We start from the raw sequence: 12998 nt of genomic DNA on the forward strand, positions 1-12998 counted from the left end.
AGAGGGGAAGAACCCAAAGGCATAACTCTCCTGAACGTGTAAAATGTGATTTATTGACACGAATCCCAGGAAATGGAAACCTGAGCTATTTATTGGTAGTGGTGGTGGTGATGTGGCTTTGTTTTGTTTTGTTGCTTTTCTTTTTCTTTTGCTGCTTCTTGTGGGGCGAGGGTGGGGGGAGAGGACAAAGGGCAGAGTGGGAAGGGAAGGAGGGTGAACAAAAGCAATCATGGTATTCAGTAGAAACCATGTGGAAAATGAACTTAAGCAACTTAGGAGCAGCGATGGGGGTGAGGGGGATGGGGGGTGAAGGTGGGGGGGTGAGGAGGGAACTGGGGGAAAAAGCAAAGGAAAGGATGACATTGCCCAAAAGAAAGATGTATGCATTACCTGAATTGTGAAATGGTATCCCCTCCATAAAACACCTTAATAATAACAATAAAATTATGTTTTGAAAAACTCATAATCCTCAGTGCTGGGATTATTTGGGGTTACAGGCATGCGCTACCATGCCAACTACATCCCCAAATCTAGACCTTCTGTCCTAGATTTCAAACATGGCAGCCCTATCTCTCCATCAAGAGATAGACCGTATTTCTCCATCTTTTAAATCTAGGCTCTTGCTTAAATCAATAGGACATTGGCTTGAACAAAGGCAACTGACAGTGCTGTAGCTCAAATGGTAGAGCACTAGACTTGTGCAGAAGAAGCTCGGGGGCAGTGCCCAGGCCCAGAGTTCAAGCCCCAGGACCCGCAAAAAAAAAGGGGAGGGGGGGAAGGGTGGAGAGTCCAGTCAATGGGGAAAGTGGGAGAAAAATTAAGGAGGAGATAACAATGTTCGACAAGAAATGTACTCATTACCTTACTAATACAACTGTAAGCCCTTTGTACATCACCTTTATGATAAAATATAATGAAATTTTTAAAAAGAAAGAAATCAATGTCGTTTGAGTGGTGGAGGCTCTTTTCTGTAATCCTAGCTACTCAGGAGACTGAGATCTGAGGATCGTGGTTCAAAGCTAGCCTGGGCAGGAAAGTCCTTGAGACTCTTATCTCCAATTAACTACCAGAAAACTGGAAGTGGCACTGTGAGTCAAGTGGTAGAGTGCTTGCCTTGAGCAAAAGAAACTCAGAGGCAGCTCCCAGGTCCAGTGCTCTCCAGAACCCTGTATCTCCTATTACATGAGCCAACCAGAGCTTTCCTAGTATGGAGGAGAGATGCAGCCAAGCCATCTACAGCTGCCATCAAGACTATGAACAGGCCAGGCACTGGTGGCTCATGCCTATAATCCTAGCTACTCAGGAGGCTGAGAACTGAGGATCGGGGTTCAAAGCCAGCCCAAGAAGGAAAGTCCATAAGACTCTTATCTCCAATTAACTGCCAGAAAACCAGAAGTGGTGCTGTGGCTCAAGTGGTAGAGCGCTAGCTTTGAGCTGAAGAGCTCAGGGACAGCGCCCAGATCTGGAGTTCAAACCCCATGACTGACACACACAAAAAAGTTTCCATTTCCTGGAGAAAATGTTGTCTTACAATTTTCTTTGCACCCCCTACCATATTCTATCAATTGGGTCTTGGCACATACCTAATCACATATTCTCCTGTCACGTATTCTTACCTTTCTAGTTTTGCCTTTCTTCATATATTTCCATTTTAGAACAATCCTTTACTTTTTTTTGGGGGGGTGTCTTATTTCATCATAAAAATGTCTTCTTTTTTCTACACCTCATCTCTTTCTTACTGGCTCTTTTCTACCTTGCTTGCTGCTGTTGTTGATTGGCTGGCTGCTTTAATTTTTCAGATCTTATGCAGACTTTACTGACCCTAGGATTTTCTAGAGGCCCTTTTTATACAGTGTTTTGTTTTGTTTTTTTTAATTGGTCTCATGTGAATTCAAAGTGTTACAGAGTTACCTTCCAGCTAGGCCTGGCTAAGATAATATAACTCCCCAACAACCTTGAACAGCAAAATTGTTAGGACAAGCAAGAAAAAAGGCAGATGAGAGAAAAAAATGCACACATTGTTTCAACACTATAGTTGGAGTTTAGGACACAACAGGCATATTGATTTGGTTTTGCTAGACACAGGAGAAAAGGAATAAACCCTTGCAACCACGCAGGTCTTAGGAGATGCAAGCCCAGGATTAGAGAGTATATATTGGTGAGGAACTGGGTGGATAGACATACTTGGCATGTCCGGAGTCAGTCGAGGCTCCTCCCTTCTCCTGTGTATATTGTGTAGGTCAGAACACCATGACTGCATAAACAAGGCCACCAAGGGACCTTGGAGCTTTCACTCAGACATGACCAGCAGTTACTTCGCTTTGTCATCATGTCTATGAGAAATGTTGTCTCATTTATTTATTTTTTTTTTTTTGTCAGTTGTAAGGCTTGAACTTGGGGCTTGCATGCTGTCCCTGAGCTTTTTCTGCTCAAGGCTCTACCACTTTGAGCCACTTCCGGTTTCCTGCTATTGAACTGGAGATAAGAGACTTGGAGAAAAGACTGCTGCGGAGCTAGCTTTGAACTGTGATCCTCAGCTGTCAGCTTGCTAAGTAGCCAGAATTACAGGCGTGAGCTACCAGTGCTGGCTAGGAAACGCTGTTTCTAATGCCAGTTAGTGACTTGGATCCTTGTCAAATCTTGCTTTCTGCTATTAAATCGAGACATGTTTTTTTTTTTTTCCCCACAATAAGATCCTTGTTCCATAATACAACTACAAGTTTGATTTTCCTGACTGAAACTTCACTAATATGTTTGACAGCAACACCCTCCTTTGCAGAAGCACACATCCCAACGTGTGGATTTCTAGGGTTGGGGCACTGAGTTCCTACCCAGCCAGTGTTGCGCCACCTCTTTGTTTCAGAGGCTTTAGAAAGAATTACTTGCCCTTCCACTCACCTTGCCATCTTCTACACCACCCAATGTATTTCCTGTCCCCACAGAGGGATTTCGTTGCTTTTGTATACTGTAGGTCTTATGCATGGTTTCTTTTTTAAAAATTTTTCTTTCTTGTTTTATTCAAAACAGTTAGGGAAGGAAAAGAACAGCAGCAAAAATGTAATTATTTTCTTTCTCCTACTTGCAGCTTTCTTATGCATGCTTCTACACCATGGCCCTCTTCATTGCACAAGGTCCAGTCAGAAACAGAAACCACACAAATAGTTGAGATGGAGGGTATAATAATTGAGGGGAATTGAATCCATATGTGTAGAAGATCGAAAGAATAAAAAAAAAAATGACAAAGGACTCTGATGAGGGGTTCCCCAGGGCTGGAAGGAAAGGAAAGGGAGCATGTTTACAAACCCTGGGTTCCGAGAAGGAACCTTCTGTTCTTGGAACTCAGAAGAAGCCCAGAAGCACAACCCTGTGGGCAGGCTCCTGTGCATGGTTAGCACTCAGGCTGGGCTTCACCTCTTGCGCTCCATTTTCCTTCCAGGTTTTGCTCCAGTTGCATCCTATTTCTTGCTTTCAACACCAGCTTCTGTACAGATGTTGCTTCTGCCTGGAACCCCATTTTGTGTCATGTACCTGGGTCTTCAGTGTTTGTTCTTCCACCCACCCACCTCTCATGTGGCCTTCTCCCAGAGGCTGGGGGAGTCTGTGTGGGTGGCGCCCCCTGGTGGTCCCTTGGTCCAGGCAACGCAGAGTTGGGTGCAGGGCCTCTGCTGCTGGGCCTTGGACCTTGGCTGACCTGGCCTTGCTGACCTAAAAGGCACAGGGAGGTGCCTCGAGGCTGGGGGCCGCTTCCGTGGGCATCGCAGGGCACGTGTGGGTGACGTGTGCCCCACGAGATCCAAGCAAGTACAGCTCCCCGTTTGCTTGGCCATCATCACTGTACCGGCTGGCACATCTGGTTTGCAGCAACAACCATGAAGCTCCTGCTGCTGACCTTGGCCGTTCTGCTGCTCTTGGCCCAGCTCTCTCCAGGTAACCTGGCCCTCCTCAGTGCAGGGGCGGCAGGTGCAGACTGGGGTCTGCTCAGGGAGTCCAAAGGGCTGGGACAACCCACTAGCAAGGGCGGCAAGTCATGGCCACTGGAAGCTGTGTACAGTCAGCCACGGGTGGTAGCTCTTAGGGACCAATGGTGACATCCACACCTTTCCACTCGGCCACTCCAGGATGTTATGCAGGTGAGAAAGGGGGCGATGGTCAGGCAAAGCCTCCCTACCTATGCCTCTCACGGCAACTCTCTCTCCTCTAAAGAGAGGTAAGGAATGTCCTGACTTTATAGTAATCAATTCTCTGCTGGTTTTTTGGGGGCTGAGGGGGTGTTCAGGGTAACAATCAGGGTGTCACACTTGCTAGTCGAGCTCTATCATTTCAGTCATGCCCTCAAGTTCTTTCTGTTCTAATTTGTTTTTTCAGATAGGGTCTCATGCTTTTGTCTAGGCCAGCCTCAGAACTGCAATCCTATCTCAGCTTCACAAATGGCTGGAACCCCAGGCATGAACTACTATACCTGGCCTTGCTTTGCATGTTTTAATGGTCATATTGCCAGGGAGGAGTCCTTAGCAATGACTGTGCTGGTCCTAGGGCTTGAGCTGTCCCTGAGCTTTTTTTTTCTTTTTTTTTTTTTTCCTCAAGGCTGCCACTCTACCCCTTGAGCTACAATTCCACTTCCAGCTTCTTTTGGTGGTTAATTGAGGATAAGAGTCTCATGGACTTTCCTGCCAAGGCCAGCTTTGAACCGTGATCCTCAGATCTCAACCTCCTGAGTAGTGAGCTTTACAGCTTGACATCTTCTTTTACAAAAACAGATCCTTTAATAGTCCTTTAATTTTTAAGTTGGTGGTTACACCTTCCTCCCTTGTTGCTTTCATGAATTTTCTGCTGAAAAACACTTGTGGCTGACATATTACCTCGCACAGGAGATTTTACTGGCTGCAGACTTAGGGTGACATTCCCAGCATTCCTTTGACCCCTCTGTTTTCGGCAAATTGGCACCTGGAGCCAGATAATTGTTGAGGCTCAACTTATACCCCTGGTGTACAACTGCTGGTGGTGATATGTTCTTGTAATAGCTAGTTGTCTCTTTCAATGTCAATAGCAGTCACTGATGCCCAAAGCCTACATCCAGTCATTGTGTGGGCATTGCAAAATGGTGGTGGTATTGGGTAAAACAGTGACATAAAAATGGCAGTCATCCATAAAAATGGCTGAATAACCAAACATGGCTACTGTTTGGTTACTTGATAGCACCGTTTATACAAGAAAGAATAAAGGCAAGAAAAAAAGGAGTTTAGGTACAGTGTCTATCAAAACAAGGCAGGAACACAAGGCAGAGTGCAAAAAGTTACCATCAGAACTAGGCTGGCTGCAGATTCAGGGCTCCATTTCCACAGAAAAAAAATCAAGAGAGAGATGGAATCTTGTGTCCCCAAACTCCATTTCTGACACTGCACTTGAAGAAATCAAGGCTGCTTTTCTGCACTGAAAAGACCTCATTTCTTGAGGAGGAAAAGGAACATCATGTTCCATTCTTGCTGATAGGATTTCAAATACAAAGTTGCTAACTGCCAGGAGCTTTTTCAACATGCTTCTCCTTTCATTGATAACAAAGACAGTTCCAGGAGTTTGCACCAGTGATCTTCTAAGCTTATCTTCTCCCAATCTCTGTGCCAGGTCTGAAATTAGCTCTAAGGTTTACAACAAATGTCTTTCCTTGTCATAGCCAGCCTTTCAATGGCAATGAGCCGATTCATGTAAAGTGTGAGAAATTTCACAGTACACTTCCATTTCCCTAATCTCCCTCTGGATTAGGGTCAGACTCCTATACATACAAATGTATGTATAGATTGCCCTCATTTTACTTTAAATAATTATCTTTGTGGTTCTCCTATTTTGTGTTGCCAGGAATTGTACCCCAAGCCTTGTTCATGTAGTTGGAAAATGGGCACGATCATCAGACTCGGCTGGAAGATCACAGCCTCGTGCTACATTGGCCAATGCTCAAAGCCTGTTGCTTGGGGCCCACTTGGGCCAATCATATGATTGCTTAAAGCTGGAAAGTGAGGCCAGGCGCCAGTGACTCACACTTGTAATCTTAGTTACTTAGCTGAGAGCTGAGGATCACACCTGGGGCTGGCTAGGGCAGGCAAGTCCACGATTACAGGTGTGAGCTACTGGCACCTAGTGGTTACTTTTGTTTGTTTCATTTTGCAGTTGCTCTTCTAAGCCAGGCCTGGCCCCAAAACTCTTGATCCTTCTGCCTCCATCTTGTGTCCGCTGAGAATACAGGCATGTGCCACCAAGTACCATCTGAATTTTGTATGCTAGTAGATTTTTATGTCTTCTTATGTTAGCATCTATAGCTTTCTGGAGCTGATGCTAGTAGCCTTTTCTCCCCAAAGAGAAAGGGATGCCCAAGATCTCCAAGTCTCATATAGTGGAGCCAGGTGTTGAATCCAGGCTCTTGGAGCTCCAACAGTCCATGCCCTTAACCTGCATGCGGGCAGAAAACACCCACGGCAGGTTGAGATTGAGTATAAAGGAGAGGTAACTCCCTGACCCCTCTACACAGCCTTGCCTGTCCATTCCTTATCGTTCTCCCTCTGTCCGGCTTCATGAAAAGAGACTCAAATAGCAAATCAAATCGAGCTTAAAGACTTCATCCAGTAATTGATAGCAGGGCAGCCCTCAGTCACAGCAAGACTGGCAGCTTGATAGTGGAAGGAAGGGTGGATGGCCTGTGGTTGTCTTGGGCAGCAGGTTTTATCTTTCTGCATGATTAAACAATTGTGTGTTTGTCCTGCCTCTTTGCTTGGGGTTGTTTGGGGCCATTTCCTTGCAGTGACTGTCCTCCATGGGAATTTCTTTAAGGTCTCATGGTCTGTCACTTGGTCTAGGTCCATGGGCAAGGTGGGAAACCCAAAGAGCCGAGTCAAGGAAAAATGTTTCTAGGTGGGAAACAATGGAGGCCTTCTCTTGCATCTAGTTCAATCTGTTTCAACCCAGGGCCTAGCTCTCCTGGCCACTGCTGATGTCTCCCTCCCTCTTTGTGTCAGGTGATGGCCAAAGATGCTGGAATTCGCATGGCAAGTGCCACAGGAGATGCTCCAGGAAGGACAAGGTGTATATCTACTGCTCGAATGGTAAGGTGTGCTGCGTGAAGCCCAAGTACCAGGTGAAAGAGCGGCCGTGGATCTTCTCGGTGCCCGCAGACCAGACGCCAGGCAGGAGCAGAAGAAGCCTACACTGAAGCTGAATCCGAAACCAGTCCATCCCACAGCTCCCTCAATAAACACCTCTGGCTGATGATGGTGTGTGTGTGTGTGTGTGTGTGTGTGTGTGTGTGTGTGTGTGTGTGTGCGCGCGCATGCGCACGTGCACGCGCAGCCATGAGTAAATGCGTGTGCACAGGTGCATGCAGCCCACTGCCCAGGCTGCTCTCAGAAAGTTCCCTTTCAGTGCTTCAGGAAGTCAAAACAAAGAAGAAGGAGAAGGAGGAGAGGAGGTGGGGGAGGAGGAGGGAACAGGAAAGAGGGGGGCATTCTTTCTCTTGTTTCCTTTTTTTTATTTTTATTTTTGTCAGTCATGGGGCTTGAACTCAGGGCCTGGGCACCATAACTGAGCTCTTTTTGCTCAAGGTTAGCACTCTACCACTTGAGCCACAGTGCCACTTCCGGTTTTCTGGTAATTAACTGGAGATAAAAGTCTCATGGGCTTTCCCGCCCATGAAGGCTGGCTTCAAACTGCCATCCTCAGATCTCAGCCTCCTGAGTAGTTAGGATTACAGGCATGAGCCACCAGTGACTGGTCTTTAGTTCTCTTTTTCTATCTCATTGTCACAGTTTGGATGGAATTTTCTAGACTCTACAAGACATAATCAATGTGCAGAAATTGTACAAACAGTAGGCTATATAACAGCATTTTCATATATGTATGTAATGTATTTACATCATAATTGTCTCCCCAATAGCCACACTTAGCATCCTTTCTCTCTACCATACTCCAAGGAATCAAAGTCAGCACTACACCAGACTCCTGCACACCCATGTTTAGTTGCCACACAACTCACTATACTCAAGTTAGGAACCAGCCTAGATGTCCACCAACAGATGGGTGGATTTACGTACAGAAAAAGAAGAAAGAGTTGCATGTTTTCTATCACAGGCAGAAAGAAGAAGGAGGAGGGGGAGGAGGAGGAGGAGGAGGAGGAGGAGGAGGAGGAGGAGGAGGAGGAGGAGGAGGAGGAGGAGGAGGGGATTCTTTATTTTTCAATTAATTTTCTAATTTATTGGTGGTGCTAGGGTTTGGGGTTTGACCTCAAGGCCTTGTATGTAAGCACTTTACCTCTTGAGCCACACCCCAGCCTGACAGAGGTGTCTTTGGGTTTTTGGTTTTTTTTTCGTTTCTTTCTTTATTTCTGGGGCCTGAACTTGGGGTGCTGTCTCTGAGCTTTCATGCTCAAGGCTATCACTCTATCTCTGAGCCACAGCGCCAAGTTTCTAGCTTTTTCTGTGTATGTGGTGCTGAGGAATCGAACCCAAGGCTTCATGAATACTAGGTGAGCACTCTATCACTAAGCTGCATTCCCAGCCCTGGTTTTATTCTTTTCTTTTGGCCAGTCCTGGGCCTTGGACTTAGGGCCTGAGCACTGTCCCTGGCTTCTTTTTTGTTCAAGGCTAGCACTCTGCCACCTGAGCCACAGCGCCACTTCTGGCCATTTTCTGTATATGTGGTGCTGGGGAATCGAACCCAGGGCCTCATGTATATGAGGCAAGCACTCTTGCCACTAGGCCATATCCCCAGCCCCTGGTTTTATTCTTAATAAGCATGAAATACAGTACAAAAAGGGAAAGGGGGGAAATAATACTCCTTAACACTCCTAGCAAGTTCCCAACACCATCCATAGGGGGCAGTATCACCCCCTTGAAGCTCATCCATCTAGCCATTCACTCAGGAAACAAGACCCTATTCTTGGTCTATTCTACTCTGGAGCTGGAGCTGCAGCATCAATGCAGATAATTTACTCAATTTACTTTTTAAGGAAAACAGTATTTGAGGGACTTTTCTCAACTTTTTCTTACTTTTTAACTCCACTTGGTTTTGCCTTTCTGAAAAATCATGTACACATTCAGTGTGCACTTCTTTGTGTATAACCTTTTTCAGTTCACATCATGTTTCTGAGATGAATTCATGCTATGTAGAGTTGTTTATTAAGCATGATAGTTAATGATATACAAGCCATGCACCTCATGAGTATGACAGTTTCCACTTACAAAGTATTAGGAATAAAGCCATTGCTATAAACATTAATGAAAAGTCTCTACAGGACAGGAGTCATGACTCAAGTGTAGAGCACCGGCCGAGAAGAAAAAAAAACAACAACAACTAATGCAACCTGAGAGGTCTTGAGTTCAAGCCCTAGTACCACCAAAAAATAAGCTGGAGCTGGGTGTTGGTAGCTCATACCTGTAATCCTAGCTACTCAGGAGGCTGAGATAAGAAGATCACAGTTAAAACCTGTGAGGTTCTTATCTCCAATTAACCAGCAAAACCCCAGAGGCTCAAATGGTAGAGTACCATCCTTGGGTGAAAAAACAAAACCAAGTAAGAGCACAAGGCCCTGAGTTCAAGCCCCAGTAACTACACACACACACACACACACACACACACACACACACCTGCGTGTGCACACACAGATCTCCAATAAACTACCAAAAAGAAGTAGAAATAGAAGCTGTGGCTCAAATGATAGAGCACTAGCCTTAAGCAACAGAAGCTCAAGGACAGTGCCCAGGCCCTGAGTTCAAGCCCCAGGACTCCTCTCTCTCTCTCTCTCTCTCTCTCTCTCTCTCTCTCTCTCTCTCTCTCTCTCACACACACACACACACACACACACACACACACACACACACACAGAGTCTGGTCTGGTTTCTTACTCCAAAGTCACACACCAACCTAGTGGTGACACCAAGCTAATGTAAACTAGTAGGTCAAGTGACTCTATTGACTTCTCAAGGTCTTCCTTCCTTCTTTCCTTCCTTCCTTCCTTCCTTCCTTCCTTCCTTCCTTCCTTCCTTCCTTCCTTCCTTCCTTCTTTCCTCCCTCCCTCTTTCCCTTCCTCCCTTCCTCCCTCTCTCCTGCCTCTCTCATTCTCTTTCTCTCTCCTCCATACTGGGGAGCTAACCCAGGGTCTCATATACACTAGGCAGGCAATCTCCTTGCTGAGCTGTAGCCTGGCCACTAGACTTTATGTAAGACAAAATTTTTCAGCAAGTTCCTTCCCTGCTCCTGCCTGTCACCTCCCCAGCTGTCTATGTTCTTACTGCCTTCCTGTTCCCCAAATCCGCAAGCCTGGATAAGGCAGATTCCCCTCTGTCACCTCTTTCTGCTTATGTGAAAACTTCTTTCAAAAAAAATTCTTTTTAAAAAAACATTCATTTCTGGCCTGTAAAGGTGGCCTAGTGATAGAGTGCTTGCCTCATATACACGAAGCCCTGAGTTTGATTCTTCAGCAGCACCACATATATGGAAAAACCCAGAAGTGGGGCTATGGCTCAAGTGGTAGAGTGCTGGCCTTGAACAAAAAGAAGCCAGGGACAGTGCTCAGACCCTGAGTTCAAGCTCCAGGACAGGGGGGAAAAAAGATTAATTCTTTTTTAAATGATTTTTCTAAGTTTTTAAAAAATTTTATTGTAAAGGCGGTATACAGAGAGGTTACATTACATAAGTCAGGTAATGAGTACATTTCTTTTTGTTTATTTGTTTTGTTTTTGTTGCCCTTCCTGGGGCATGGACTCAGGGCCTGAGAACTGTCCCTGGCTTCTTGCTTGTAGAGTGCAAGAAGCCAGGGAAAGCAAGAAGCCAGGGACAGTATATATGGCCCTGAGGAATCGAACCCAGGGCTTCATGTATACAAGGCAAGCACTTTACCACTAGGCCATATTCCCAGCCCTTTGTTTGTTTGTTTGTTTGTTTGTTTGTTTTGCCAGTCCTGGGCTTGGACTCAGGGCCTGAGCACTGTCCCTGGCTTCTTTTTGCTCAAGGCTAGCACTCTGCCACTTGAGCCACAGCACCACTTCTGGCCGTTTTTGTTTTTTTTTTCTATACATGTGGTGCTGGGGAATCGAACCCAGGGCTTCATGTATACGAGGCAAGCACTCTTGTCACTAGGCCATATTCCCAGCCCTACATTTCTTTTTGAACAGTGTCACCCCTCCCTCATTTTCTCCCAGTTTTCCCCTCCTGACCCCCCTCCCTCCAAGTTGTATAGTTCATTTCCTAGTTCATTTCCAACATAGTGTCTAGTTCAAAAAACACTTTCTTTTTATTTTATTGTAAAGGTGATGTCATTCAAAAAATTCTTAAGGTCCTATCCATGTGAGCAGACTCCTGAAGTGCTACAGAGATAAAAGAAGAAGAAACTCCTCTCAGGATGAATGCAGGGGCTCGTCCTGGGCTCCGGGGCCCCACCACTCACTCGGTCACTAGCCACTCCTATTATCGCCTGCCTTTCACTGCTGTCCTGAACTCCTGGCATGATGCACTCAGTACCAGCTGCTCTTTCTGCCAGTCCTAGTCCTCCCATATAAAAAATTGCCCCTTTCTTATGAAAGGCTTCAGGAAGGTGGAGGGAGTGAACTCTGCTTGTTAGAAGCCCTGTTAATGACAGGGTTTTTTTTTAACCCGGAAAAGGTAAGGCTCTGGGAAAGACAGGGCCTGGACGCGCTCCACGCTTGGCCACAGCATGAATAGAGCCTCTCATTTGTCCATTCATCACATGTGGTGCAGTCGGGGAAATCACAGTTTAAAAAAAAAAAAAAAAGTAACGGGGTGTGGGATGTCACAGGAGGTGTGCACACTGCCCTACTGTGTAGCTGTGCCCTTTTTGCACAACACCTTGTCAAAAAATTTCTGTTTAATTAGTAAATAAATTACAAAAAAAAAAATGTACCCGTGGCTCAAGCCCTGATGGGAAAGGCAGTTAAAAGCCGAAGAAATAAATACAGTCCATCGAGTTTGTGGTCAGTGCCATGGGAGAAATGACGGGTGCCCTGTGAAGATGAGGCAAGCGTGAGCTGGGAGGATGAGGACGGCGAGAGCTTGTCTGTTAGAGCGCCATCTCCGGACATGCGTCCTCAGATGAGCAGAGAGAGCCAAGCGGAATGAGGACGCCGCAGGAGGTGCCGGGCAAAGCCTTCTCTAGAGAGATGGCACACGCTTTTCCAGAAAAACTTGGGGCCCTCCTATAAGCTCTGTGTGAATGTGTAAATGTGTGTGTGTGTGTCCCAGAGCTGGGACTTGAACTCACGGCTTGGGTGCTCTCCCTAAGCTTTTTTGCTCAAGGCTAGCACTCTACCACTTGAGCCACATCTCTGCTTCCAGCTTTTGGGTGGTCAATTGGAGATAAGTGTCATCAACTTTCTTGCCCCGACTGGCTTCAAACTGCAATCCTCAGGTTTCAGCCTCCTAAGCAGCTTGGATTACCAGTGCCCAACTCTGTCCTTTAAGTTTTACCAGCTCTGCCCACCCTGTCATCCTTCCTTCCACCTTGCTAAGGAGAGAATCTTAACAGTAACACAGCACTGGTTTAGCCAAGAATCTACACTCTGAAGAGAGTGCAGATGTAATGGCCCACAGGAAACCCGGCTCTTACTTCCTGGGCCCAAAGCTCAGTGCTGGCATTTCCCAAGGGAATGACTGGCATTTCCGGGGGGTGGGGGGGCACACCCCTGGCCTTGGATTCCTCATTTCTACAAGTTTGTCAGAGAGCAGTCACCTGGTTCATACTGCGCAACCCATCTTCTACATAAGATCCATAAAATCTCTGCTTCCTGCTTCCAACAATTCAAGGTAGGGGATTACAAAACAAGGTTGGTTCAAGTTCAGTATTGGTTCGGTGAAGGGCACATAGGAGTTCTTCATACCATTTTTTAATTATTATTATTTGTTTGAAATTTTCTAAAATAAAAGTTTCTTTTTAAAATTCACATCATCCCACTACTACCAAAAAAATCACATCATGACATCATTCTCTATTTTTTGCATGTTTA

The 12998-nt window shown here is 45.9% G+C and overlaps 1 protein-coding gene across 1 annotated transcript; it reads left to right on the plus strand.

The window, feature by feature from the left end:
- The first annotated feature begins 3869 nt into the window (after positions 1–3869).
- Positions 3870–7198, plus strand: LOC125353731 (beta-defensin 36-like). Its single transcript, XM_048349388.1, has 2 exons — positions 3870–3927; positions 7005–7198. Exons 1-2 carry the CDS (start codon positions 3870–3872, stop codon positions 7196–7198), a joined length of 252 nt encoding a protein of 83 aa, XP_048205345.1.
- Positions 7199–12998: the final 5800 nt, after the last annotated feature.

Source organism: Perognathus longimembris, chromosome 6, assembly GCF_023159225.1.
Source record: "Perognathus longimembris pacificus isolate PPM17 chromosome 6, ASM2315922v1, whole genome shotgun sequence".
Lineage (NCBI taxonomy): Eukaryota > Metazoa > Chordata > Mammalia > Rodentia > Heteromyidae > Perognathus > Perognathus longimembris.